Consider the following 24,499-nt stretch of genomic DNA (forward strand, 5'->3'; position numbering starts at 1 on the left):
TATTTTAACATAAAAGTTTATCAATTTAAATTCATCAGGATAATTTAAATATCCATCACATGCTAATTAGATTTAATACCTCGTTTCCATAATCAATTAAAATAAATAAAACATAATCATATCCATATATTCAATTGATAAATTTCTTTAAATTAAATAATTATACAAATTTATTAGCGTCGCACACTGCCACGTGATAGTAAACTTGTGCATAGCACGCTGCCATATGGTTCCATTTTTTTTTTTTTAATTTTGTTTTTTTGATAAACCATATATATCCTTGAAACAATTTTGTTCGAGTTAGGAATTGTTCTCATTTTTTCATAACGACTTAAATCCAATTTTTTTTTAAATAAAATTAAACATGTAACCATTGAACCAATCCTCTTTAATATAGTTTTTTTTGGATAATTGTCTCGTTGCAAGAAACAAATATTGTTTTCTACGGCACAATCAAAAAATGGGCTCCACAGTGCACCCTACTTCTTGATTGTGTACATAAGAGTCGATTATCCCATTTTTTTAAGTTGAACAATGTAAAAAATGATTGCACAAGGAGTTTTCATGCTCAAAAATAAAAAATATGAGACATGAGTGAAAATAAATATAAAAATATTATTTTTTATTATATTTGATAAAAAAGTTTATAAAAATTTCGATACAAAGAGAGAGAACAGTGACCATTTTATCACGCTTCACCAAATTATTTATCAGACTGTTATGTTAACAGTAATTTTTTTGAAATGCCACGCGACATAATTTGCTACACTGTGAAATGAAATACGTGGTCAAAATATCAGAGTGCACAGTCAGCAACAGAATACGTGTCAAGCCAGCAGTAATTCGCTACACTGTGTAGCGAATTACTCATCCAACAGACCTTTGCCACATCATCTTGCATAATTCGTTACACAGTGTAACGAATTACTGCTGGCTTGACACGTGTCGTGTTATTGACTGTGCACTCTGATATTTTGACCACGTATTTCGCTATACTGTGAAGCGAATTATTCTTCCAATTGAGACGTGCCACATCAGCAATCATAATTCGCCACATAGTGTAGTGTTTTATGTCGCGTGACATTCTAGAATTTTTATTATTGATGTGACAGTCTGACAAATAATTTGATGAAGCATGTCAAAATAATCAGTATTCCCAAAAAAGCATCGAAAATATTTTATGGCACGAGATGTCAATCAGCCCACGGGCATCCAAGGGTCCATTACTATGCTAACAAATCAATCTAATTACCTTGCCACGTGTTAGAGTTTTTATTTTTATTATGCATTTAATTTAAAATAATTTAATGACACGAACGAAATAGAAAAACCAGTCTCGCTGCACGCTCCTAAGTACCGATTTTATCTAAATCCTCTATCAGCCGTTGGATTATACCATCTGAATCTGATCGGACATTTATTTGACTTATTTGCCCTTCTCTCTTCAAAAAACCAATCAGCCGTGTATACGTGACGCTGTTTTCCACGGATAGCGGTTTTGTGCTTAACCCTATATAGTATGTACTTTCTATGAGCGAATCAAGACCATCCACGTGTCACATAATGATCATCTTCGATCTTTATAGTTTATACCCGTTGGATCTTGACTATTTACAAAACAAAACCCATTTTTTTTTTTCCTTCAATTTTGATTCCCATCGCTGACATATATTTTCTCTTCCTTGAGGAAAAAAACAAAATTGTGGAGTGCTTTTTCCTTAGCCAAGGAAAGAAGAAGAACAACACAAAAGGAAAGTAAAAGAAAAACAAATCCACTCGTAAACTATCAGTTTCACACTCTTCGTGTTGTTTCCGCTTCCCCTTATTACTCTCGCCGGAACCCTATTCGATCCGCCGGAACTTGAATCAACCGGTGAGGTTCAATTGAACTTGTTGCTGTTCCTTTTTGTTTTTTTTCCTGTGCTGAAAATTTACACTGACGAAGGGATTTTTGTGTTTGGTGGATTAGATGACAGTACGATTGGGGAATAGCTGAGATCAAAAGGGTTGGATTTCCTCGCCGGATGGAGGGAGGTAGCGTCTTTAGACTTACTTGTTCTGGTACTGTTCATGTCCGACTTTGGGTTCTTAATTTTTGTTGTTGTGTGATTAGGGCAAAAACTTTTGCTTCCTTTGCTTTGAAATGGTGAGTTTTGTTTGAAAAATGTTTACTTTCTTCCTAACCACTCCCATTGGCTAATTCACGCAGAGAAGAATCGTTCAACGACTCCTTTTAATTTAACAAGGTGGTTAATCTTAGTGTGTAAACTGTTTCAGTTGTTGTTCTTTTTCTTTCTTTTATTATTACTCGGTTGGTTGGTTTATATGGACGTTTTGTTAAGGGATGGGCTTGCTTAATACTTTGAGAAGATTGGTGCTATGTGAAGTGTATTCCAATTGTACTGCTGATTAAGTAGCTTTCTTAATCGAGTCAAAACAATAACACACTTCACTTAGTTATAAATTATTTTTCATTTTTAAAGAATTGCTTGATGTATCGATTCTTAAACCTGCCATCTTTTTTAATAAGATAAGTCTAATAAAGAAGCTGCTGACTGCTACTATGGTACTGTGCCAAAGAAGCCTTCTTATACTCTACGGCCGTTGAGGATTAACCTTTCTGTAGAACTTATGAGATCAAAATAACTTGGACTCTTTCAATTATTTAGGTTTACCGTATCCAATTTTTTTTCCCTGCATAGTATTCTCAAAACAATTACCCAAATCACTAGACAGCCTACAAACTCAAGGCATTACTCTCTTCTGGCCCCTCTTTCAAAGTGCATCAGTTGTAAATTGGATATATATATTACCATTGGGGAACTTCAGTTATTTGTGATATGATATTTGGTTTTTATTTTACTAGCTATGATAGGTAATAGGTACATATTTGCAAGTGGGCTTGAGATTTTGAAGTAACCGGCAATAAATAATTTTTAAATTTACAATATTTTTTCATGTTTTGTTAAATTGAGGTTCTATGTTTCTATGCTTTGTACGTGGGTGATAATTTGTTATCAACAAGCCAACAATTTTTTAATTTAAATTATTGAATTTCTATGTATTTGTGCATCTGTGTGTTTGTGTACCCTGTGCACATTGATGCTTGGATGATGCATGCATATGTCTACATGGTGGATCTTATGTGTGCCTGTGTCTGCTTTTATATTTGTCTTTATGTATGTGTTTCTGTTTATGCATGCATATATTTAAGCTCACTATTCTTGTTGCTTCTCTTATTCTAATATGCTTATTTGTATTATTAGGGATTCATCCATGGATTATGATGACAATGATTTTCAAAGCCAGAATCTCCATTTAGCTGGTGAAGGTAGCACCAAATTTCCTCCAGTATTAAGGCCATATGCTCTACCCAAGTTTGATTTTGATGAAAGCCTTCAACCTAATTTAAGATTTGATAGTTTGGTTGAAGCTGAAGTTTTCCTTGGCATTGAAAGTAACGAAGATAACCATTGGATTGACGCATTCTCCCGGGGGGGTAGTGGTATAGAGTTTAGTTCAACTGCAGCTGAATCTTGCTCTATATCAAGGCATGACAATGTTTGGTCCGAGGCCACTTCCTCGGAATCTGTTGAAATGCTTTTAAAATCTGTTGGACAGGAGGAGTATATTCCTAGACAAACTGTTATTCTGGAATCAGATGCCAGCGATGAACTGGCCTGCTTAGCTAAGCAAATGGACCCCAATCCAAAACCTGATGATACAAATGAATTTAAAGATAATGTTACAGATTTACGGCCACCTGGTGGTACTCATGCAAATTTGTCTGGATTAAAGGAGGATGTAGGAATGGAGCAGTCTCAGGCTGGAGTGTCCCAAGGTCATGAAGGTGAATTATCCATTGATGGAAATTCAGGTAATATGGAACTAAATGATATATGCAGAAACATTGACTTGCCTATGTCTGAGGAGAGTCCGACTCTATTTACTGATGACAAAAATGACGATACAAACCGAAGAGAAGTTGAGAATGTGGATGATGACTCACATCATGGCAAAACTCAAGATGATTCATCTGCGTTTGTGGTGCAAACTAATATTACTGAATCATCTGTGAATAATATGGGTGATGAGCAGCAAGGTCCTTTACAAAAACAAACTAATAATCAAGATTTGGAATCTTCTATGATGAACAAAGAAGCTGTTGTAGACACTCAGACACTGGATGGAAATGCAGTTGGAGGTGATGCACCTCATCAAGATTTGGAATCTTCTATGATGAACGAAGAAGCTGTTGTTGACATTCAGACTCTGGATGGAAATGCAGTTGCAGATGATGCACATCATCCTGATAGATCTCTTTGTTCAATCCCCACTGAAGAAACTTTGGAGGGGGGGAGTGTAGTTGAAGGCCTTGAAACTGGCGGAAGTAGTTTAGAGGATTCCTTGAGAACGGAATCCGTTGCTGTTTCAGACTTGCAGAAAGCAGAAAGATGCAGTGAAGATGTATGTTTCAGCGATCCATCTCGGAACAGTGCAAGTGAAGATGTAAACTTGCTTAAAGATGTGGTGATGGATGATCTATCTGCACTAAATACACGTGAAATACCAAAAGCTTCAATCAAAGATGATTGTATATCTGAGGGCCAGGTGGTTGAGGTTAGTAACTCCAGTTGTGGGATTTCCCCTCATCTCCAGCAGAATGTGGATGTCATAGACAAAAAGACATATGGTGAGAGCAGTGTTACTAAGGAAAATGAGTTATTTAATACTAGTGACAACATGGATAGAGAGATTTTATCAAGCAAGTCAGAGGCATCTATGTCTTCTGCTGAGGAAAATAACATTTCTACTGTTAGTGAAGGAAATAGTGACAACACGGTTGGAGGGTTTTCCAGTTTCAGTGTGGCGGCTTCTTCAACAAAATCTGCCATTTTGGGTGAATCATCTCAAATATGCGAAAACAACGAACCTGACCGACAGAGGGACCATGAAACATTTGATCAAGATATTTCTGTAAATGACCAAGAGAGTAAAAAGATTCCTTGTGACTCTAGCCAAATGCATTGTGATGTTTACGGATCCCATCTTGTTGATAAGGGAGTAGTTTCATCATCTCTTAGTGCAGGTAGCATGGAAACTGAGTTGACAACTTCCACAGTATCAATAGATGTCACGCCTATCAATAATTCAGGTATATTGTAATAGAATTAATCTTACACTGCTGGCAGTCTAAAAAGTTCTCCACTATTAATGAACCATATGATGCCACCTATTTGAAAATTTAATAAAATCTTGCAATACATGTGAAAAACCTTAGTTACTTGTTTGCTGATTGAGTAAAAAGTCCTCCGCTGATAGTGGATCATATTTAAATTAATGTGATTGCTTCAGAAAAGAAAGCTGACTTAATATATGATAGGATCAAATTTATAATAGCTCCTAACTTTAAGGTTTTTTTTTCATTTTATTTTTTAGCTTCACAAGTTATTTCAGAAAATATTGGTTTGACATCCTGTGAGATAATTGACGTTCCACCTCCTAGCAAAGTTGTTTCCAGACGTGAAATTACTGGTCACAGTGATTTTCAAAGGATAACTCCTGTGGAGTCTTCTTGCGCTGAGGAAAAGGAAGAATCTTCAGTTAAAATAGATGAGGAAGCTGGCATATCTACCCTTGCTGGGTCTTCTGAACAGGAAACTGCTTCTTGTCCTGTTACGGCATCTGAAAAACATCATTCTTCTGATACTTCTAGACAACTGTTATGTGAGAGGGCTAGTGATTGTCTGCACATTGTAGAGACTGATGGTGCTGTAAAGATTGGTGAACCTCAAGTAATAATAGATGTTAAGGTTATTCAGGAATGCACAAAAGAAATTGGTGTGCCTCCAGTTCTATGTGAATCATCCGACAAACAGGGTGATGGTGCCACAGTTTCTCTTATTAATGATGGCAAGGAGGCTGTACAAGAGAATCATGAGAAATCATCCTCAAAAATATTAGGTAATCTTTAATCTAGTCTCGTTGTCTACTTATTAAATTCCATTCATATTCTGCATTTTGTTGTGAGGTTTATGCGTCACTTCTAGAACATGGGGAAAACACCCATAATACCTGCCCTCATCTATGCAAATTTCTCAAGTTTTGTTTGCTTGAATGATATTATTATTGAATTTTGTAGATGTTCTCGTTGTCAAATGACTTTGTCTGTCTGTTTATGCCATACAACTTTCAGGAACACACTGATTATATGTATTCATTCATTAAATGTTAAGTTAAAGAGCATCTTGTGATTTCTCGGAGTAACTTACTGCTATGTAAAGTAAGAATTTTTTTTTTCCTTTAACAAATTGTGGTTTTGCATCAGCATGGGAGGAGAAGGAAAAATTATAATTAAAGTTCTAAAGCTTATGCAATTTAGAATATGATAGCGATTAGAGAACAATATAAGTGAGGGACAATGAACAAAATCCTGGTTATATGAGCAATCCAAATGTGTTTTTTAGTTCTTCCATAGTCAATTCTCTCGCTATTGAAATTTCAATCGTTTTTTGTAAGCCTAAGACCATCATGATGTACACTAGAAAGGATCTTATGGAGAAAATAAGATTTACAAGTGAAAGAACCTGCGGAACCAAGACCCTTAGTTGGGCATTAAGAGTGTTAGAACTGCAGAAAGAATTGAGAATTCCCAACTTGGAATTTGAATCAGATTTCTGTTGGTTATTGAGGTTCTTGGAGAAGTGAAATTTTCATGAATAGGGAAAATGGAGCCTCATCCAAGTTGAAAGGCAATAAAGACAGGGAAACAATTCTTTATAGAAGATTCCCTTAAATACACATCCTTCGACAGGATAAATCAGTAGCATACACCCAGTCGTGAAGGAGCAAAGGTGATAAAAGTGAGTTGAACCTGAGATATTAGTCTTCTGGGGTTCACAAGTGTTATTTGTGTCAGTTAGCGGCGTCCCAACCATTCTGATGACCACTATATTTTTCTCTGCATAGCGGCATAGCCCTATATGTTTGTAATTGTCCTTTTATAAGCATGGCTCCATTGTCAATGGCGATAAATAACCATGTCATGATGGTAGATTTTTTATAATGTCTGGTGCTGAGTGGTTTTTGCTGGCGATGTGCATAACATGTTCTTTCTATCAAAACATTAATTCAAATGTCTCCTTACCTATTACAAGAATAACTTTGTAGGTGATGTTTTACTTGGAAACAAAGGTTCCATATCTTCTGCTCCTTTACCTGACTCTTCTGTTGAGTTGCATGAGACTGGAAACTTTCCTTCCGATAGTGCTTGCAGTCCGCCTAGTACATTTGGAAGCCCTTCTCTAACTGAAAAGGATGAGATTAAAGTTAAGGCTTCTGCCAATAGTGATGCAAAAAATACATTGTCTACTGCTCAAGATATGAAGGGGAATAATGCATCTAAAGATGAGAGAAGCTCGGCTCCTGAGGTAAATTCAGTGGTTGATTTGTCCAAAAAAGATGTTGCAGATGTGAATGTAGAAGATGTTGGCAAGAGGCAACCAGTTCCTGTTACTGCAACTGCAACCAACAAAGCATCAACAGTAAGTGTTGTTGCACTTTATGATCCAAGCTAAGGATTTTTATCTGAATGTTATTCTCTTCATTGCTTATATTTCCTGTTTGAATTTCTTCCTGAATGTGCAAGGGGGCTTCTTGGAATGTTCATTATGTGAATGCATGGATGATATATTCTGTTGTTTTCATCATGAATATGAAGTGATCTTATAGACTTCTTTCCTTTTTTTCTCCCTCTGCTTCTTCATTATTGAAGGCTGTGGAGGGATCTCCTTCAACTTCTGGTCTAGGTCCTTCAAAAATAAAAAATGTAGGAAATATCTCCCATGGAAGTCCACAGATATCAGATGGAGAAGTGGCTCTTAGTGGTTCTAAGGCCACACCTCAGCGCAAAACTAGACGATCATCTACTAAGACAGCCGGAAAGGAATCTTCTAGAAAAGGAAGTCACGTGAAAGACACAACTCTGGCTAGACAGTCTGAAAGAAGGGATAAATCAACCAAAGTTTCCCTGAGCCCATCTCCTAGTTTCCAGCTGATGCAATCAAATGAGGTGCAGCAGTATGGGCACAGTGATTCAAACATTAACAAGCCATTTGCTCTTGTAAATACTTCAACATCTATCCTTCCTGATTTGAATACTTCTGCTTCTCCATCAATTTTGTTTCATCAGCCTTTCACGGATCTACAACAAGTACAATTGCGAGCACAGATCTTTGTCTATGGAGCTTTGATGTGAGTTCAACTTCAAATGTTGGTTTTGTTGTATGTTATTTAATTGTTATGGATGCTACACAAATGTGATTTCTGCTAATGAATCATCAATCATACATTTTTTCTCCTATTCTTCGTATAAGACATGACCTAACACCCCCACTCCCCATGGTTAATTGAAAAATGGAATAATCTTAGCTGATTATATTCTTTGCCTTTCTGTTGTGTTAAACTTTACTTCTATTCAATGCTCATTCAATTACACTGTTATTTGAAGTCATGGTTCATGGGAGACATTTAGATCTGCATGAGAAAGTTATTTTGCTCTGGTAACTTTTTAGTGTTAGCAACAGAATATTCTAGACTTTCAAGAATGATAATTAAGTGAGCCAATTTTTTCTGTTATTGATGTTGTTGCAGTCAAGGCACAGCACCTGATGAGGCGTATATGATATCAGCTTTTGGGGGGCCAGGTTAATTTTTTGTTTACAATGACTCCCTTGCTTGCCCTTTTCTGTTTTTTATTCATAACAAAATATTGAGTTCCGAGATATTGTGTTTTTTAGATGGTGGAAGGAGCATTTGGGAGAATGCCTGGCGTGCCTGCATGGAGAGGCAGCATGGTCAAAAATCTCATCCCGTTAACCCAGAAACACCTCTGCAATCACGATCTGGTATATCTCCTATATATATATATGTTTAGCTTTTTATTTGATTTGATTTTTTGACTTGATTGATGGTTGAGAATTGAGATCTGCAGTTGCTAGAACCTCTGATTTGGCAATTAAGCAAAATACAGTTCAAGTAAAAGGTGTCTCTTCGCCTCTTGGTCGATCCAGCGGCAAGGCTACTCCAACAATTGTAAACCCCTTGATACCTCTTTCATCTCCCCTTTGGAATCTACCAACTCTCTCTTGTGATTCCCTGCAATCTAGTGCCCTTGCAAGAGGTTCTGTTGTGGATTATCCACAAGCACTTACTTCTTTGCATCCTTATCAAACTCCACCTCTGAGGAACTTTCTTGGACATAACACATCTTGGATACCCCAAGCCTCCCTTCATGGACCATGGATTGCTTCCCCAACTCCTGCACCAGACAACAGTGCCCATCTTTCTGCATCACCTGTCTCAGACACAATTAAGTTAAGCTCAGTCAAAGGATCTTCTCTGCCTCCTTCCTCTGGCATAAAGAATGGTACTCCTGCTTTTCCAGCTTCCAATGCAGGTTTGCAAAGTATCTTTGTAGGGACTGCCACTGCCTCTCTGCTTGATGGAAATAGTGTGACAGTACCACCTGTTCAGCATTCTTCAGGTTCAAAGCCAAAGAAAAGGAAAAAGGTTGTAGCTGAGGATCTTAGCCAGAAGGCTTTGCAATTGGTGACTCCTGCTGTCAGTCGCCAGACATCTACTTCTGTTGCTGTCCTGACCCCTGTCAGGAATGTGCCTGTAACTGCTGTTGAGAAATCAGTTGTATCTATATCTTCTCTAGCTGATCTCCCCAAAAGTGATCAGAATGTTGATAAGAGGATTCTGTCAGATGAGTCTCTTTTGAAAGTTAAGGAGGCTAAGGTACATGCAGAGGAAGCTTCTGCTCTTTCTGCTGCTGCAGTGAATCATAGCCTGGAGTTATGGAATCAGCTGGACAAGCATAAAAGTTCTGGATTGATGTCAGATATTGAGGCCAAATTAGCTTCTGCAGCAGTTGCAATCGCAGCTGCTGCAGCTGTTTCAAGGGCAGCCGCTGCAGCTGCCAATGTTGCATCAAATGCTGCATTTCAGGCAAAATTGATGGCTGATGAAGCATTGATTTCATCTGGTTATGAGGGTACGAGTAACTTGGGAAAAGCTACCCCTGCTTCCATCTTGAATGGTGCTAATGCAACTAATAGTCCTGGTTCTATCATTGTTGCTGCAAAGGAAGCAGCTAAAAGGAGAGTGGAAGATGCTTCAGCTGCCACAAAAAGAGCTGAAAATATGGATGCCATCGTGAAGGCTGCTGAGCTAGCAGCAGAAGCTGTGTCTCAAGCTGGAAAGATTGTAACTATGGGTGATCCTTTGCAATTAAGTGACTTATTAGAAGCTGGTCCGGAGGGGTTTTGGAAAGCACCTCGAGAGTCTTCTCAGCAAGTTGGATTATTGAAAGACGTGAGCAGGGATCTGGTGAACATTGACAATGTTAGAGATATTCCTGAAACTTCTCATACACAGAACAGGGACAATTCAACTTCTATCAACATCAATGAAAAGAATTCAAGAGGATCGAAGGGCCGCAGGGTTTCTGGTCTAGTCAATTCTGTTGATGTGGTTCCTGGATCTGAGCCTGGAATGCAGGTTTCCTCTTTCACTGTTAGTAATGGATCTGAAAATCTGGAGGCAAATAACATCAAGGAGGGCTCACTTGTAGAGGTTGTTTTAATTATTTCTTTCTTTCTTTCTTTTTTGAGTTGAAGTACTAAACTTGTTAAAGTAGCCAGATTAATGCCCATGGGTTCATTTTTCTGATGCCAACTCTACTGATGATTTGGTACTAGTTTTTAATTAATTTACATGCATTCTTTACATTTTTGAAAAGAAATGTGTTGCTTTAAAATTAGATTTTTCCTCATAAACTGAAGCAATCATATGTATCAGGTTCTCAAAGATGATGAAGGATATAAAGCTGCGTGGTTCACAGCCAATATTTTGAGTTTGAAGGATGGTAAAGCTTATGTATGCTACACTTCGCTTGTTGCTGTTGAAGGTTGGTTAAGCTTATACATGCTTGTACTTTGATGACAATGAAAGTTTCTATGTTGACCCGTGAGAAAAATGACCTGACTGTCTTTCCATTCTTTGGCTATTATGGTAATACCTGATGGTCTTGGGCCCATTTGTGTGTACAATCAGGAGGACTCTTTTAAAAGGGAACATCCAGATATGAATGCTACGTTAGACCAAACCATATAGAGAATTATGGGATTTTGCTGGAGTTATTAGCGATAGGGCTAATAAATTAATTCATATTTGGGGCTTTGAACGTAGATTCTGTGCACTTTAGAGAAGGAGACAAACCACATAGAGAATTATGGGATTTTGCTGGAGTTATTAGCGATAGGGCTAATAAATTAATTCATACTTGGGGCTTTGGAAGTATATTTTGTGCACTTTAGATAAATCATAAAAAATTACGTGTTTAGAGATTTTGCTAATGAATTGCCTGCCATTTTTCATTAAGATTTTATTCAATTGTGTATGAGTGTGTATTCATGCATTAATTCTCTACTTTTTAGGTGCAGGGCCCTTAAAGGAATGGGTTTCACTCAAAGGTGAAGGAGACAAACCCCCCAGAATACGTACTACTCGTCCTCTAACTAGTTTGCAGTATGAAGGTACAAGAAAGAGACGTAGAGCCGCTATGGGAGATTATGCATGGTCTGTTGGGGATAGAGTCGATGCATGGATACAAGAAAGGTATACTTATCTACTGAGTTCTGTTTTATTAGCTATTTATTACTGGCCTTTTTTCAATACTCTATTAACATGGTGTATGGATACAATATAATATCATCACTATTGATTTCCGTTGTGATAGACATGGATGTTTGTGGGTTTGGTTGGCTTATGAAGTTAGGTTTATTTTGTACTTCCGTTCTTTAATCTTATCATATTGTGTTTCCCATTCTTTTGATAGAAGTATGTTGAGTAAAAAGAGATTAGAGTATTTTTTATATAAAAAAAGGAGTAAGATGGTTTAATTAGATAAATAATAAAAAATGAACTAACAAGTATTAAAAATAAAAGTGAGCATTATTTGTAACAAAAAACCGAAAAAGATAAATATGCTTGTTCAAGTTGTCTCACATGCTAGTTTTTTGTTATCAGCTGGCGAGGAGGAGTAATCACAGAGAAGAATAAGAAAGATGAAACAACGTTAACTGTCCACTTTCCTGGTATGTATATTTCTTGATTAAAAATTAATTTGTAATGTGCATGGTTTCTTACAAATGTATAGCGCTTTAGTACCTGGTTCTTTGAAATATATAATCTGATTGTCTTTCTGCAGCTAGTGGTGAAACATTGGTTGTTAGAGCTTGGCATCTCCGTCCATCCCTTATTTGGAAGGATGGGGAGTGGATTGAATCTTCCAAGGTGGGAGCAAATGACAGTTCTACGCATGAGGTACTTTGTTGGTAGCTGCTTCTGATGTTCTAACTACATGCCTGTCTGTGCTGAGTTTTACATTTTGCATACAGGGCGATACACCACAAGAAAAACGACCCAAACTGGGTAGTCATGCTACAGAGGTAAAAGGGAAAGACAAGATGTCAAAAGGTATTGATGCTGTGGAGTCAGCAAACCCTGATGAAATGAGATTACTTAATTTGACTGAAAACGATAAAGTGTTTAACATTGGAAAGAGCAGCAAGAATGAAAATAAACCGGATGCACAGAGAGTGACAAGGACTGGTCTTCAAAAAGAAGGATCAAGAGTGATTTTTGGTGTTCCTAAACCTGGGAAGAAAAGGAAATTTATGGAAGTAAGCAAGCATTATGTTGCACATGGGAGCAGTAAGATTAATGATAGAAATGATTCGGTTAAACTTGCAAATTTCTTGATGCCTCAAGGTTCGGGATCCCGAGGATGGAAAAATAGTTCCAAATATGATACCAAAGAGAAACTTGGAGCTGACTCCAAGCCCAAGACTTTTAAGTCTGGAAAACCACGGAGTGTATTGGGTAGAGGGGTACCACCAAAAGACATTTCTTTATCAAACGCTTTTTCTCTTACCAATGATCTTACAGAAAGGATCAAGGATTCTTCAAATCATTTCAAGAATGCTTCACAGAGTGAAAGTCAGGCAGATAGAGCACCCTACTCTGCGACTGATAGAGTGACAGAAGGACCCATCTTATTTTCATCGCTGGCAACTTCAGCGGATGCACTTCCCACTAAAAAGACATCCACCTCAAGAGCAAGTAAAGGAAAACTTGCACCTGCCGGGGACAAGTTCGGTAAGGGTCAGGTAGAAAAGGCTTTAAATGACAATCCCATGAATTCAACATCTGATGTTGCTGAGCCCCGTAGATCCAATCGCAGGATCCAGCCAACGTCAAGAGTAAGTTTCTATAACTGAAAATGGTTGTTCTTAATCGTGTCTAATGAAATATCTTCTTCTATCTTTTCCTTAGTGTGAAACCATTTTCACTGTCTTTGAAAAGTTGTATTTTATATATGCCCTTTTGTTTTTGAATCTGACATGGTGGTTGACTCCATGGCAGCTATTAGAAGGCTTGCAGAGCTCTTTGATCATCTCAAAGATTCCTTCGGTTTCACATAATCGTAGTACTTCTAAAGGTGAGAATCCATATCCCAGTGTTTTTATTGAGTCAAGTGCTTGCTTCTGTTGCTGGTTGAGTCTATTTTACAGTTCTAACACTGTAAGTTGTAACAGGTAATAACCAGGGTTGAATGGAAGAAGCTTGCAATGATGCGGTACAGTTAAAGGATCAGCCCGTTATTAGATTAACAAATGCACAGCATAGATGTGTATATTATTTATAATAGGGAACCTAGGAATGGAAATTCTTGCTTCCTTTGTTTTAGGCGGACTATAGTTCAGTAGATAGTTGGTCATATTGATTTTAGTCTTATTTAAATGTGATTTGATCCCCCACTCGTGTGGTTCTGTAGCCTTTGCTGTATATGGAAGTTCTCCATGTTGCCTTGTTTGTAGGTTTGATGATTATATGATAACGTGATGTTCTACAAGCCAATCGTCCCTTTGGCTTTGACTTTTACCTCTTCTAACCGGTCCCTTTTTTGGTTTACTTTGCTAGGGTTAGCGTTCATTTGTCTCTCTTACGTTTAGGTTGACAAATAAAAAGCAAAAAAAAAAAGTTTTAATTAATGACAAATTTAGTTAATATATTGAACTTAGAATAAACTAATAATGATGAGTGATTTATATATTTGATTAATTATTTTTTTAATCTAAGTAATTGGTTTCAATTTTTAGATTCGACATCTCACTATTTACTGCCCAACTATTTTAGATTAAAGTCAAAAAATCTTGATTTAATTATTCATTTTTTTTAATTTTTTTTTTTCCAATTTGAATTTGCATGTGCTACTGCATGAACACGAGCTGTCCAGGATGGAAGAAAAGGTGGAACTCAGTTTTGTCGGAAGAGAAACCCACAGCTAAAAGAGCTTAAGGTAGTGTTTGGTCAGAGAGAAGTGAAAATACTTCTGGAGAAGTGTATGCAGGTAAGAGACATCTCCACGTTTGGTTGAAGAAGTGCATGTGGATAAGAGACATCTCCACATTTGGTTGAAGCATTGTGGTAGATTTGCCCATCAAAACGCTTTGCCTAGCAATTGAGAGAAATGAGTAAAAAACAAGAGTCTATGCTGTTTAGGAAGTCCTTTGTAAAGGTGAAATTGTTGGAAGAAATCGGATAAATAAAAAAGAGATGAATGGCATGACAGATTTACCCTTCTTTCTTAAGCACACATGACCATTTCAAACTTTTAAAATAAAGGTTACTTTCGTAATTGAAGATATTTTTCCCATCTAATTTTTATTTTCAACCAAACATACATCAGGCTTTTTAACCCAATTTTTCCATCAATATTTTGCGGTACCAAACAATTTTTTATAAACTTTCCTACCAAATTTACTTTCCTTTGTTTTTCCTATCAATTACATTTTTCTAATAAATTTTTTTTTCTGCCGAACCAAACACTACCTAAATGCAATCTACTGTAAGCATATATATATATTAACATTTTGCAACACGTTAATGTCTTGATCTTAACTGAGTCACCCACCAATGAACTGGACCCCCCTGATGAATGGAGGCATTCCAGTAGCATGTCAATTTTCAATTGACATTCCGATGGCATTAACAGAGTGGGTGACAACTCTTAATTGATATTTTTTTTTTCAACCCAATAACCTCCCTGGTCAAAAGTAACTAACTTTATCATGTGCTTGGCCTTCCATTCGATGTGGATTAAGCTTTTGCAGTCAGGTTTATTGCAACGTGTCTAGGGGAACGGTATACATCTTTGCTGAGTTCATCGAGATATGGTCTCTCACACACGCAAGAGTAGGGGTATTCATGAAATTCACCACGTCCAGGTCTCATCTCATCTGGCTCTCCCATGAATCCTCTCTGGCATGCCTTAACCTTTCTGGCGAAGGTATCCCACTCCATCTCATGCCTTCCCATGAATAGCGTGCTAAGCTTCTTTGCATTTGGTCTGATGGTTCTTTTGTGACCCATATATCTCCTATTACAAACAAAAAGAAAAACTTAAGAGAAGGCACGTTTACCAAAAAAATATATATATTGACAACAAAAATGCTATAGTCAGTAAAAGCGATTATGACCCACAAAAGCAGGTGGGATGACAATTAAAGAGACCCTGATGCTGTATACTATTGCATCAAGTTTTAAATTTTCCGGTTTATAAAAAAGTGGCAAGGCAAACATAGGCTTTGCAGAAAACCTCCTGAAACAAGTTATATTTTTCATAGGACAATACATGCATCAAGTTTTTTTTTTTGTTGGTAAATGAGGAAGTTGACAAGGTAAACAAGGAAATTGAAATCTCCTCGATTATTGACTCTTGACTGAAGATTATATGTTAATCAAGTCTAGCTCAAATGGTAGAGTATTAGCTGTAAAGAACCAATTCAACCCAAAAGCTTAAACTGTTGGGTGAAGCTATATTAATGATTTTATATATCTCAACACGCCCCCTCACACGAGAGCCCAATGGGCTTGAAGGGTGAACAATGTACAGACCCACCTACCTGTGCGAAGAAAGAAATTTCACTAGAAAGAAAATGGGGGGCGGTGAGGATCGAACCTGGTATACCGAGGCTCTGATACCATGTAAAGAACCAATTCAACTAAAAAAAAAAAAAAAGTTTTTTTTTTTTGTTCGTACATAAAAAACAGTTGTTTTTTTAAATCATACAAATTTGACTTAAATGTTATCCCACCTATTCTACTATCAACCGAATCAAGTTTGGCTTCTCAACGGGTTTTCATAGTAAAAGGCATTTGGCTAAGCTAAAATATACATACTAATCTTCCAAAAGTTATGGTCTGGGAACTATATATATTACACCACCTCGATTTTCCTTGGAACTTTTCAAATTTGGCTCTACAACTGGATTTTGTTAATTCCAAACAACACCGAATATGAAATTTTTGTTCCTAGCCCAAAATAAATTATCTGCAACATTGTTCAAGGCGTGAGAAACATCTTAGAAGGCTAGTGGAATGATCACCAGAAGAAAAAGGGGGACAAGGAACAGGATAGATCATAACATCATTTAAGACGTTACGTGGACCATTTTTATACCCAATCTATATCTTATACTCTGTATCTTTCCACAATTTTTAAGCTCACGGCTCCAGAGGATCCTAAATGTATAACTGATCCCTTTTTTTTATACATATAGTAAACTACAACAACATTTCCTAAATCCAACCAAAATCACACTGTTCTCCCACCAACTTTCAATATAATTCGAGAGTAAATAAGGCAACATAGTAGCCACATTTCATAACAGAACAATAATAATTATGACTCTAGCTATTCCAATATGAGACATGGATAATCCTTTACTGATTGTGTTCAGTATGATTTTTTTTAAATAAGGAAGTTCGTTAATGTACCAACCAAACAAAAAGAGGACATCAGAGTAATTTTAAACACTCTTACCTTCGACCTGCAATAATCTTTGCCATGTTACCATTGTTGTTAGTGACAAACACATCGCTTTCATCACAAACAACGTAGTCAATAGCAGCAAGGCGGGAAGAGAATGGAAGGAAAGGTTTCAGCTCTTCATCAGCAAGCATCTCTTTTGTATATATGTTAGGGAAAAGATCTTTGAGAGGCTGCATAGTCTCTTCCCCACCATATATTTCTCCTGATGCAACATAGAGGTATGTGTTATTTGCAAAACCAAGTGCCCGCAGCATCAAACCCACTTCATGAGGAGTAAGTGGGCATTTTCCTCGCTTCCGCTCTCCATCCGCGCTCAAATCCTGTTTTATCATGAGGTAATGACAAATATTTCATACCAGCATAAAAATAACTAACTTCAACTTTAAGAAGTTTTATACGGCAAAAAAAATTGTACTTAGAAAGCATCTCCGAAAGCATATTACAGTAGGCTGTGTCAGAAACAAAGTAGGTTTCAACACCTTTAGAAAGTCAGCAGAGTTAAGAAAGGACAAAATGTCAAAATCTGGCTAGTTGAATGAATAAGATTTTAGCAGTAGAATCAATGGCTTGTAGTCTTACAGGTAATGTTGTCCACCTTTTTCTGATTTCACCAAGCTCACGTCTTTCTTTTGCCCCCCCACCAAAATAACAACCTGAAAATGCTAGCATATCTGGTTCAAACCTGTCATAAATCAATCATGAATACTGTTAGTGGCAATTAACATGGATCCCCCTCGCTTCCCAAATTCTTATGTCATTCATTTTATTTCCTACTTTTGAATAAAACAAGAAGTTGTTATCAACTTAGTGCAACTATTAAGTTGCATGATAAAGTTGAATTTGAGAGGTCCCGTTCCTTAGCACCCCAAAGTAGAAGTAAGTCAACAAATACTTCCAATTCAACATTTTGAAATTGTTCAACTAATTACAATGACTTTCAGCCAACCCCAACTATTTTGGGATAAAGGTGTTGTTGATGTTGATGTTGAATTACAATGACTTTCAAATTTCAGAACACCATAAAGAAGTTATGAAAAGTGAAAAATCAAACAAACCTCAAATGGACTGCTATAAAACGGTGTGCCATCTTTTGCATTCTCATAACAAGTCTTTGACCAAGTTCTTGTATAGGTTTTGTAAATATCAAAGCATGATAATTAACACGGCAACGCAGTTTTTGTAGCTCATCATCAAGGTTACTCGCAAGTCTATAGTCAAACTTCGTCAATTGCACAACCTGAAAAATGTCCCAAATATTATTTACTTAGTTACCACAGCCAAATTCACAGAGACATTCTGCAAATTGACAAAAACCAATTATTAATTTTTCATCATGACATTCATATAACGAATCAAAACATCCTCTAGTGAATTAAGAAATTTCAAACATGTACCAATTGCAACGAGTAAAGTGGCTGCCATACCTGTCGTCTCAAAAGTATTGGCAAAACTTGATCAAGATAATAATCAGGGTCTGATTTCCTTGGGACACGCATTGTATATGGGGGTTTCTCCATTGACCGCATGACCTTATTAGGAACTCTTTTGACAATAGTAACATCTTTTGCAAGATAAGAAATGAACCAATCAACATCGAAAATATTGATGAAGTCACTGTATTCAGACAAAAGTGTCTTTATTAAATGAACCACTAAACTTGATTCTTATGGTAAATGTATAATAGGATCTGCAGATTACCTGTCATCCTTCCAGTAAGAATGATGATCCAACTCAGGTACAACTAGTGTAGCATTAAGAATTCGTGCAACAACGACAGCATCTGTTATCTGGATGCAGGAACATTGATTGTCATTTCCACATAAAGAACATATTCATTTATAAAGTTCTAAATTATCTGCATGACTAGGAAAGAGAACCTTACCAAGCCTCATATTCTCTTGTAAACAACTGAATCAGAGCCAATTAGATAAGAGAAAACTGTATAAAGCTCTTACGTTGTCATGCTTTTATTCAGTAGGGAAGCAACTAAGACGAAAGATCTTATAAAAACCTCTTATGATTATGATTCAACAGATCATGAAGTTTATGTCCTACTTACCCCAGTTCTTTGTTGGTTCAGTCCTCCGCTAGTTGCAATAAGCAAGTAGCCATTTGACATTCGTTCGCGCACAGCAGCTACATAATCCAGTTGCCAAAATAAGAGAGAAAGTGACACATTGAAAAGTTAGTATATTTCTCAGCCCAATCTCAAGGAGATAATTTGTGCACAAACAAATCAAAACATAAAATGGAGCCTTTCAATTTGTTCACAAGTCTCGTAAGGCCCAGATTTTATCAGTCTAAGTTTTGTGCACATCAATGGTTAGCAAGAAACATAGTGTGTTCAAAACAAAATAAGAAACTTTCAAGGACAATAGCTCTTTCCCTTGCAGCCAATGAATACATACATATTTAAAAGAGCAGGAAGAAGATGATTCCAGCAATGGATCTCATTAGCAGTGCCACAGGTAAGTAATCTAGAAGAATCTGATATCTATAGTATTAGCAAAACACCATAAATAAGAAGGTAGAATCGCTTCCATTGTTAGCCAATGCAACAAACCTATGATTTCACGCAACAGAGGAGAGTTAACTAAACTCCGCAAATAAAATTTTCTAAAATAGCAATGGCGCTTGATAACAGCTCAAACTTTTGGCACAAAGAAAATACTGAATTGTAATTCACGAAAGAAGATGCATTTGAACGGTGCTCATGTGTAGAGTAAGAAACAGAGGGGTTGATAAAGAATTGTAATTCACGAAAGAAGAGCATTTGAACGGTGCTCATGTGTAGAGTAAGAAACAGAGGGGTTGATAAAGAAACTCACGAGCAAAATGGCGTCCCCTTTCACTGCATCCATAGTAGTATTTAGAATATTGTGATTTCCAAACATCGATTGGCGCACGATAATTCCCATCCTAGAAAGAGATTCACATGCAAAACTAGCACTCGAATCAATCAATCGAACTTGTGTGGTAACAGCACAGCACATTGCAACACGAAAATGAAAAAACAAGAAGATTTACCAGTCTGGAGTAGAAAGTGCGATGGACCAATCGGTTGGAGTACCATTCAAGATTAGAAGCCATGTGACCCGTCAAAAGCGAAATCAAACCCAACCCGAAAAGCATTAACCCGCAAACCACCGACCAAGAGATCGGCTTCCTCTGCTGAAACGGCGTCGTCGATCTCCAACAAAAATGTTTGTTAGGTCGCGATAACAGAGCCACGTTCGTCGAAAACAAACTGAACCTCCACCCCTTGCCCACACCCACACCCACCATTTGCTTGGGTCAGATTAACGAACCCCAAACCAGCATCGTTTCCTTCATTCAACAAAACCCCATTGCGTTGCGTTGCGTTGCGTTGCGTTCCTTCCAAAATGTGTGGGGAAGACTAATAATAACCAATTAGGATACTGTAGGTGCAGCTAACTACTAAGTAATGTAGAGGTTCAGCAAGATCAAGAGGAAGAGGAAGAGGAACCCTAATTTAGGGTTTTTCTTGAGTTATTAGTATCAGTGGTAATCACTGTGGATGTGTAATGAAAGAAACAGTGTTTGTGTTTGGAGTGAGTGTGAGTGTGAGTATGAGTATGAGTTTGGAGGAACGAGCAAGCTGCAACAAACGCAGAGTTGTCATTTTCTCAGCCTCGAATGGCTTTTTATTTTTATTTTTTATTTGTGTGATTATTTATCCTCTTACGTTTTAACTTGGCACTAGTCTTTTTAGTTTTTACTAACGTTCTTCAGATAAGGAAGGAAATAGTGACATAAATAATGAGATCTGATCTGGGTGTGGAAACGAAACGAAACAAAACAAATTATGCAAATTCTGGTTTTATGGAAGTAATCTTGAGCGGAAAAAAGGTAAACAAAAGAAAATAGAATAACCTGAAGATTCAAGAAGCATGATGGGAATTGGAAAGTGGCTAACTACTTCTCTTTACTTCTCCCGGTTTAAAGGACCGATAATAACTAACGCTATGACGAATCAAGTGCTGACTCCGTTAACCAATGTCGGAAATTTTTAAGGGTGAAATTGGAATATAAAAATACCTTTTATGTATTACCTTAGCAATATATACATTATAAATTTAGAAGGTGTTTGGTTTGATTTATTTATTTTAAATTAATTATGATACGTCACATAATTTTTTTAACAAATTTTTTTTTTTTTTTAAAACAAAAACAAAACTATTAACTCCATTATGGCTATGCGCTGGTGGAACGCTAAGAAATAGCGTCTTTAAATTGGATATAGTTAACCTTCAAGGTAGTTGCTATATTCAGCTGAGCTCTCAATGATTTGTTTGAGTCAGAGGTTCAAACTCTGTCTCAATTAAATTCTTGAAAATTTTTTGGAGATCAAAGAATGTGCCTTTTTTTTTTAATAGGAGGATTAGTCTTATCCTTCCTCCGATAGATAAGCTCAATTCGAATTTAGTCAAAGAATTTCACCTAATTAATTTCAAATTCGTAGTAAAGTTTGTGTGTTATAACTTCTTACAAATTCATTTAAGTTACAATTTTTTTTTCTATTCGCTAGATTTCTATTATGGCATCTTTTTACGAAAAGAAATGATACGATTAGACTTTAATAAAATAAAAATAAAGTGTCTTCAGCCTTCAGGAATAGGTTTTCATTTTAATTTTTTTTTAATTATCTAAGTAAATTTTCAGTAACATATAATTTTATAATTATTACGGATGATAGAAAAATTAAAAAAGGCATAATAATGGAACCACGCATGTACCAGATTTTTTTGGGGGGATGGAACGGGATGTGATGAGGAAAAGCAGGTGTATGTAATGTAACCATACGAGCCAGGTATGTATATATTCGTTAGCCATGTTTTTGTTGTGTTTTGTCAGTTGCAATTTACTTGGTAATATTTTTTTTTTCTGTTATATAAGAAAAATATTATCTTTTACATTTATATTTTTCAAATAAATCCTATAAATGTTTTTCTCTTTTTTATTTATTATTTAAATAAAAAATAATATTTTCTTATATAATTTAAGAAAAATATTACTCTTACTCAGTGGATGTGCCTCCCTCCTCGAATGGAGGGATTAGTCTCATTCTTCCTCCGATAGCGAAGTTCAATGCACCCGTTGTTCCAATAAGGAGCTAGCCTACAGGGCAGTATCACGATGACAAGGTGACTGGAGGAGGTTGAATGAAGATACTTCCAGTTTATACAAAAAAAAAAATATAGAAAATAAGGCCAAGGAGTCGACCCATATCTTAAAAGGGCGTGGGTTAGATTCCCTCTGGCTATTTTGAAGCTCATGTTGGTGGATAAACTGTAAAATGGACTTTCTTTCCGTTGTCCCCAGCATAAATTCTCGTAGAGGTTGAACAGGTCTATTCTGACCCTGGTGAATTATATATCTGTGTCTCCCCCGTCAAAACTTTTTTATACTATATATATATATATATATAAAATAAGAACTTTGCGGTCAGTGGCTACAGTGTCTCTGGATAAACGACGTGACTACAAACAACAGCAAATTCAAGGCGGAGAAAAGCAAACAACGAGCCATGATTCATGTGCAGGTCTTAGGGGTAGCTATGATTATGAAGCTGCAAGTCAATTTGAGAGGGTGAGTTTCTCTGTCGCCTGCTTTTTTATATGGAGAATGAGATTCCTTTGATTAGGGCCACTGATCTCAGGACCACCAACCGCATATGCCATTGTGCCAATTTTAGTGCTCCTAAAATTTTCCCCCACTCAACTCAACACACTGTTAATCCCCTCTCTCCTTTTAGGCTTTATATGGAGAAACAATATACCTCCATATTAATTCATTTTGTTGCATTAAAAATAATTCTTTCTCTCACTGTGAAAAGTATTTATATATCTCATGGATGGGAATGAATCCTCTAGTAGATGATTTAACAGGATTGTGTTACATGAAAGGATCTCAATTATTCACATATAAATCACTAGTTATCTTTTTCATATTCTCTATCCCAACACTTTTTCTCTGTTCATATTTTATTATTGTTGATTTGTCCGTGAACGCTTGAGATATTTTACATATCAAAGTTATGTTAAATCATATATAAAAAGATTCATTCCCTATGTATCCAAAAAAAAAATCATTCCCTATGATGGATACATAAGTTTTCCTTCTTAATTGCAGGAGAAGAAAAGATTAATAATATATAATTTTTTAGCTTTCATAATATGCAAACACCTAAATATTGACTTGTGTGGTTAATTTTAAGATAATGTATAAATATTTTTACTATGATAGGTTATTTTATAAATTAAATATTATTACGTGCTTGCCTCTTAGGATTTTTTATTTAATTTTTAATATTCATTTTTAATATGATTTATGAATATTTTTGTAATGATAGGTTAGATTAATAAACTGAATATTTGTGTAATATATTTTATTTTTTTGTTTGGTTGAAATCTGTTATTGAATTTTATTTTATCAAGATTGCCCTTAATTAAATGTTTTTGAATTATAATTTTACTTTTTAAGTTTGGATGAGTTTTAATTTTTAAAGGAAGTCACATTATCACATCAACACTTAAAATATTAAAATATTGAGTGAAGATATTTTAACTACCAAAAATTCTTACTACTAAGTTACTACCCGTTGGATCAAAGAGAGAAAATGTTAAAAAGATTTTGAAGAGAGAGAAAATGTTAATCTAATGATGATTAGATAGATAATAAGTTGGTAGTGAAAAATTTTAGTAGTTAGAATATTTCTCCTCTAAAACATTACATAAAAGATGCAATGATAATACTTAACATGCCGTGTTATTAAATGATTTGACAATATAGACCAGGCTTAATTTTTTATATTTGGTGTGATTGGTCCGGAATTTTTTTAATGTGATTCAGGACCACCATGGTCCTTTCACTTAAAATTTGACAGTTGGATTAATTTTTTTTTCTTTTTTTCTCTCTCCTCAATTTTTTTTCTCTTTCTCTCTCCCCAGTCCCACCAAACCCTCTTTTGCTCCGGGAGCACATTAACTTCACTCGATTGGTCCATAGCATTCGGAGTTTGAGTAATTTATAAGAAAAAATTTTCAGTGGTCAGGATTACTAACAATTGTGTAGTCTTTTCCTGAAAATATGAAAAAAAATTCTTCCACTTTACTGATTCTTTCATTTATATTTTTATTTATGTCCCAAATTTTTTTAAAAAATCACCCAATGATTGGTGGTCCTAAATTACTAAATTTTTTATCGAATAACCATACTTCATTGTGTCAATTAAAATTTGGTCCGACTATCAATTCGGCCAAGGTTAGGAGTCATAGGTTCAATCGGAGGTCATGGGGCCACTTCGTTGATCCAATTTTATGCATTAAAAAATATATTCTATATAAAAAATTCAAACCACCAATCATTAAAGATTCAAAATATACTTAACATAATTTAACCAATTACATACACAAGTCAATATTCATAAGCTAATCAAAGCATCAAACTATCAAAGTATAAACACATATTTCAATGGAGTTAATGAAAAGTTATATCATCAAACTCAGGCCCTTC

General features: G+C 36.0%; 2 protein-coding genes across 5 annotated transcripts; one reads left to right on the plus strand and one right to left on the minus strand.

Annotated features, from left to right (window-relative positions):
* Positions 1-1,666: 1,666 nt before the first annotated feature.
* LOC133311286 (uncharacterized) lies at positions 1,667-14,657 on the plus strand. 4 transcript variants are annotated; one of them, XM_061512312.1, is made up of 17 exons: positions 1,667-1,873; positions 1,970-2,061; positions 3,267-4,204; positions 4,295-5,155; positions 5,440-5,964; positions 7,171-7,544; positions 7,775-8,253; positions 8,653-8,705; positions 8,799-8,906; positions 8,993-10,638; positions 10,864-10,972; positions 11,508-11,682; positions 12,094-12,161; positions 12,275-12,390; positions 12,465-13,328; positions 13,492-13,567; positions 13,665-14,657. In XM_061512312.1, exons 3-17 carry the CDS (start codon positions 3,277-3,279, stop codon positions 13,679-13,681), a joined length of 6,399 nt encoding a protein of 2,132 aa, XP_061368296.1. In that variant the 5' UTR covers positions 1,667-1,873; positions 1,970-2,061; positions 3,267-3,276; the 3' UTR covers positions 13,682-14,657. The 4 variants fall into 4 exon arrangements, with proteins under 4 accessions (XP_061368296.1, XP_061368295.1, XP_061368293.1 ...); XM_061512311.1 differs by having other exon boundaries at positions 3,267-5,155; XM_061512309.1 differs by having other exon boundaries at positions 3,267-5,155; positions 11,502-11,682; positions 13,665-14,656.
* Positions 14,658-14,888: 231 nt separating this feature from the next.
* LOC133311269 (O-fucosyltransferase 29-like) lies at positions 14,889-20,654 on the minus strand. Its single transcript, XM_061512291.1, has 9 exons — positions 19,991-20,654; positions 19,792-19,882; positions 19,023-19,099; positions 18,662-18,750; positions 18,388-18,577; positions 18,019-18,200; positions 17,543-17,645; positions 16,955-17,283; positions 14,889-15,508 (listed from the first exon to the last, which is right to left on the minus strand). The coding sequence occupies exons 1-9, from the start codon at positions 20,246-20,248 to the stop codon at positions 15,229-15,231; spliced, it is 1,599 nt and encodes a 532-aa protein (XP_061368275.1). The 5' UTR covers positions 20,249-20,654; the 3' UTR covers positions 14,889-15,228.
* Between the last annotated feature and the right edge of the window lie 3,845 nt (positions 20,655-24,499).

This window comes from Gastrolobium bilobum, unplaced genomic scaffold, assembly GCF_033153095.1.
Source record: "Gastrolobium bilobum isolate Gb01-03AN ecotype WA unplaced genomic scaffold, APGP_CSIRO_Gbil_v1 utg3539, whole genome shotgun sequence".
Taxonomy (NCBI): domain Eukaryota; kingdom Viridiplantae; phylum Streptophyta; class Magnoliopsida; order Fabales; family Fabaceae; genus Gastrolobium; species Gastrolobium bilobum.

Excerpts from the sequence above, each read along its gene's own strand:
- LOC133311286 (XM_061512309.1), top strand. The coding sequence starts at position 3,277 with ATGGATTATGATGACAATGATTTTCAAAGCCAGAATCTCCATTTAGCT. Across the intron at positions 11,683-12,093 it reads GATGCATGGATACAAGAAAG|CTGGCGAGGAGGAGTAATCA; the intron begins GTATACTTATCT and ends TTTTGTTATCAG. Across the intron at positions 13,329-13,491 it reads GGATCCAGCCAACGTCAAGA|CTATTAGAAGGCTTGCAGAG; the intron begins GTAAGTTTCTAT and ends ACTCCATGGCAG.
- LOC133311269 (XM_061512291.1), bottom strand. The coding sequence starts at position 20,248 with ATGGTGGGTGTGGGTGTGGGCAAGGGGTGGAGGTTCAGTTTGTTTTCG. Across the intron at positions 18,578-18,661 it reads TCTTACTGGAAGGATGACAG|TGACTTCATCAATATTTTCG; the intron begins GTAATCTGCAGA and ends GTCTGAATACAG. Across the intron at positions 18,201-18,387 it reads CAATACTTTTGAGACGACAG|GTTGTGCAATTGACGAAGTT; the intron begins GTATGGCAGCCA and ends GACATTTTTCAG.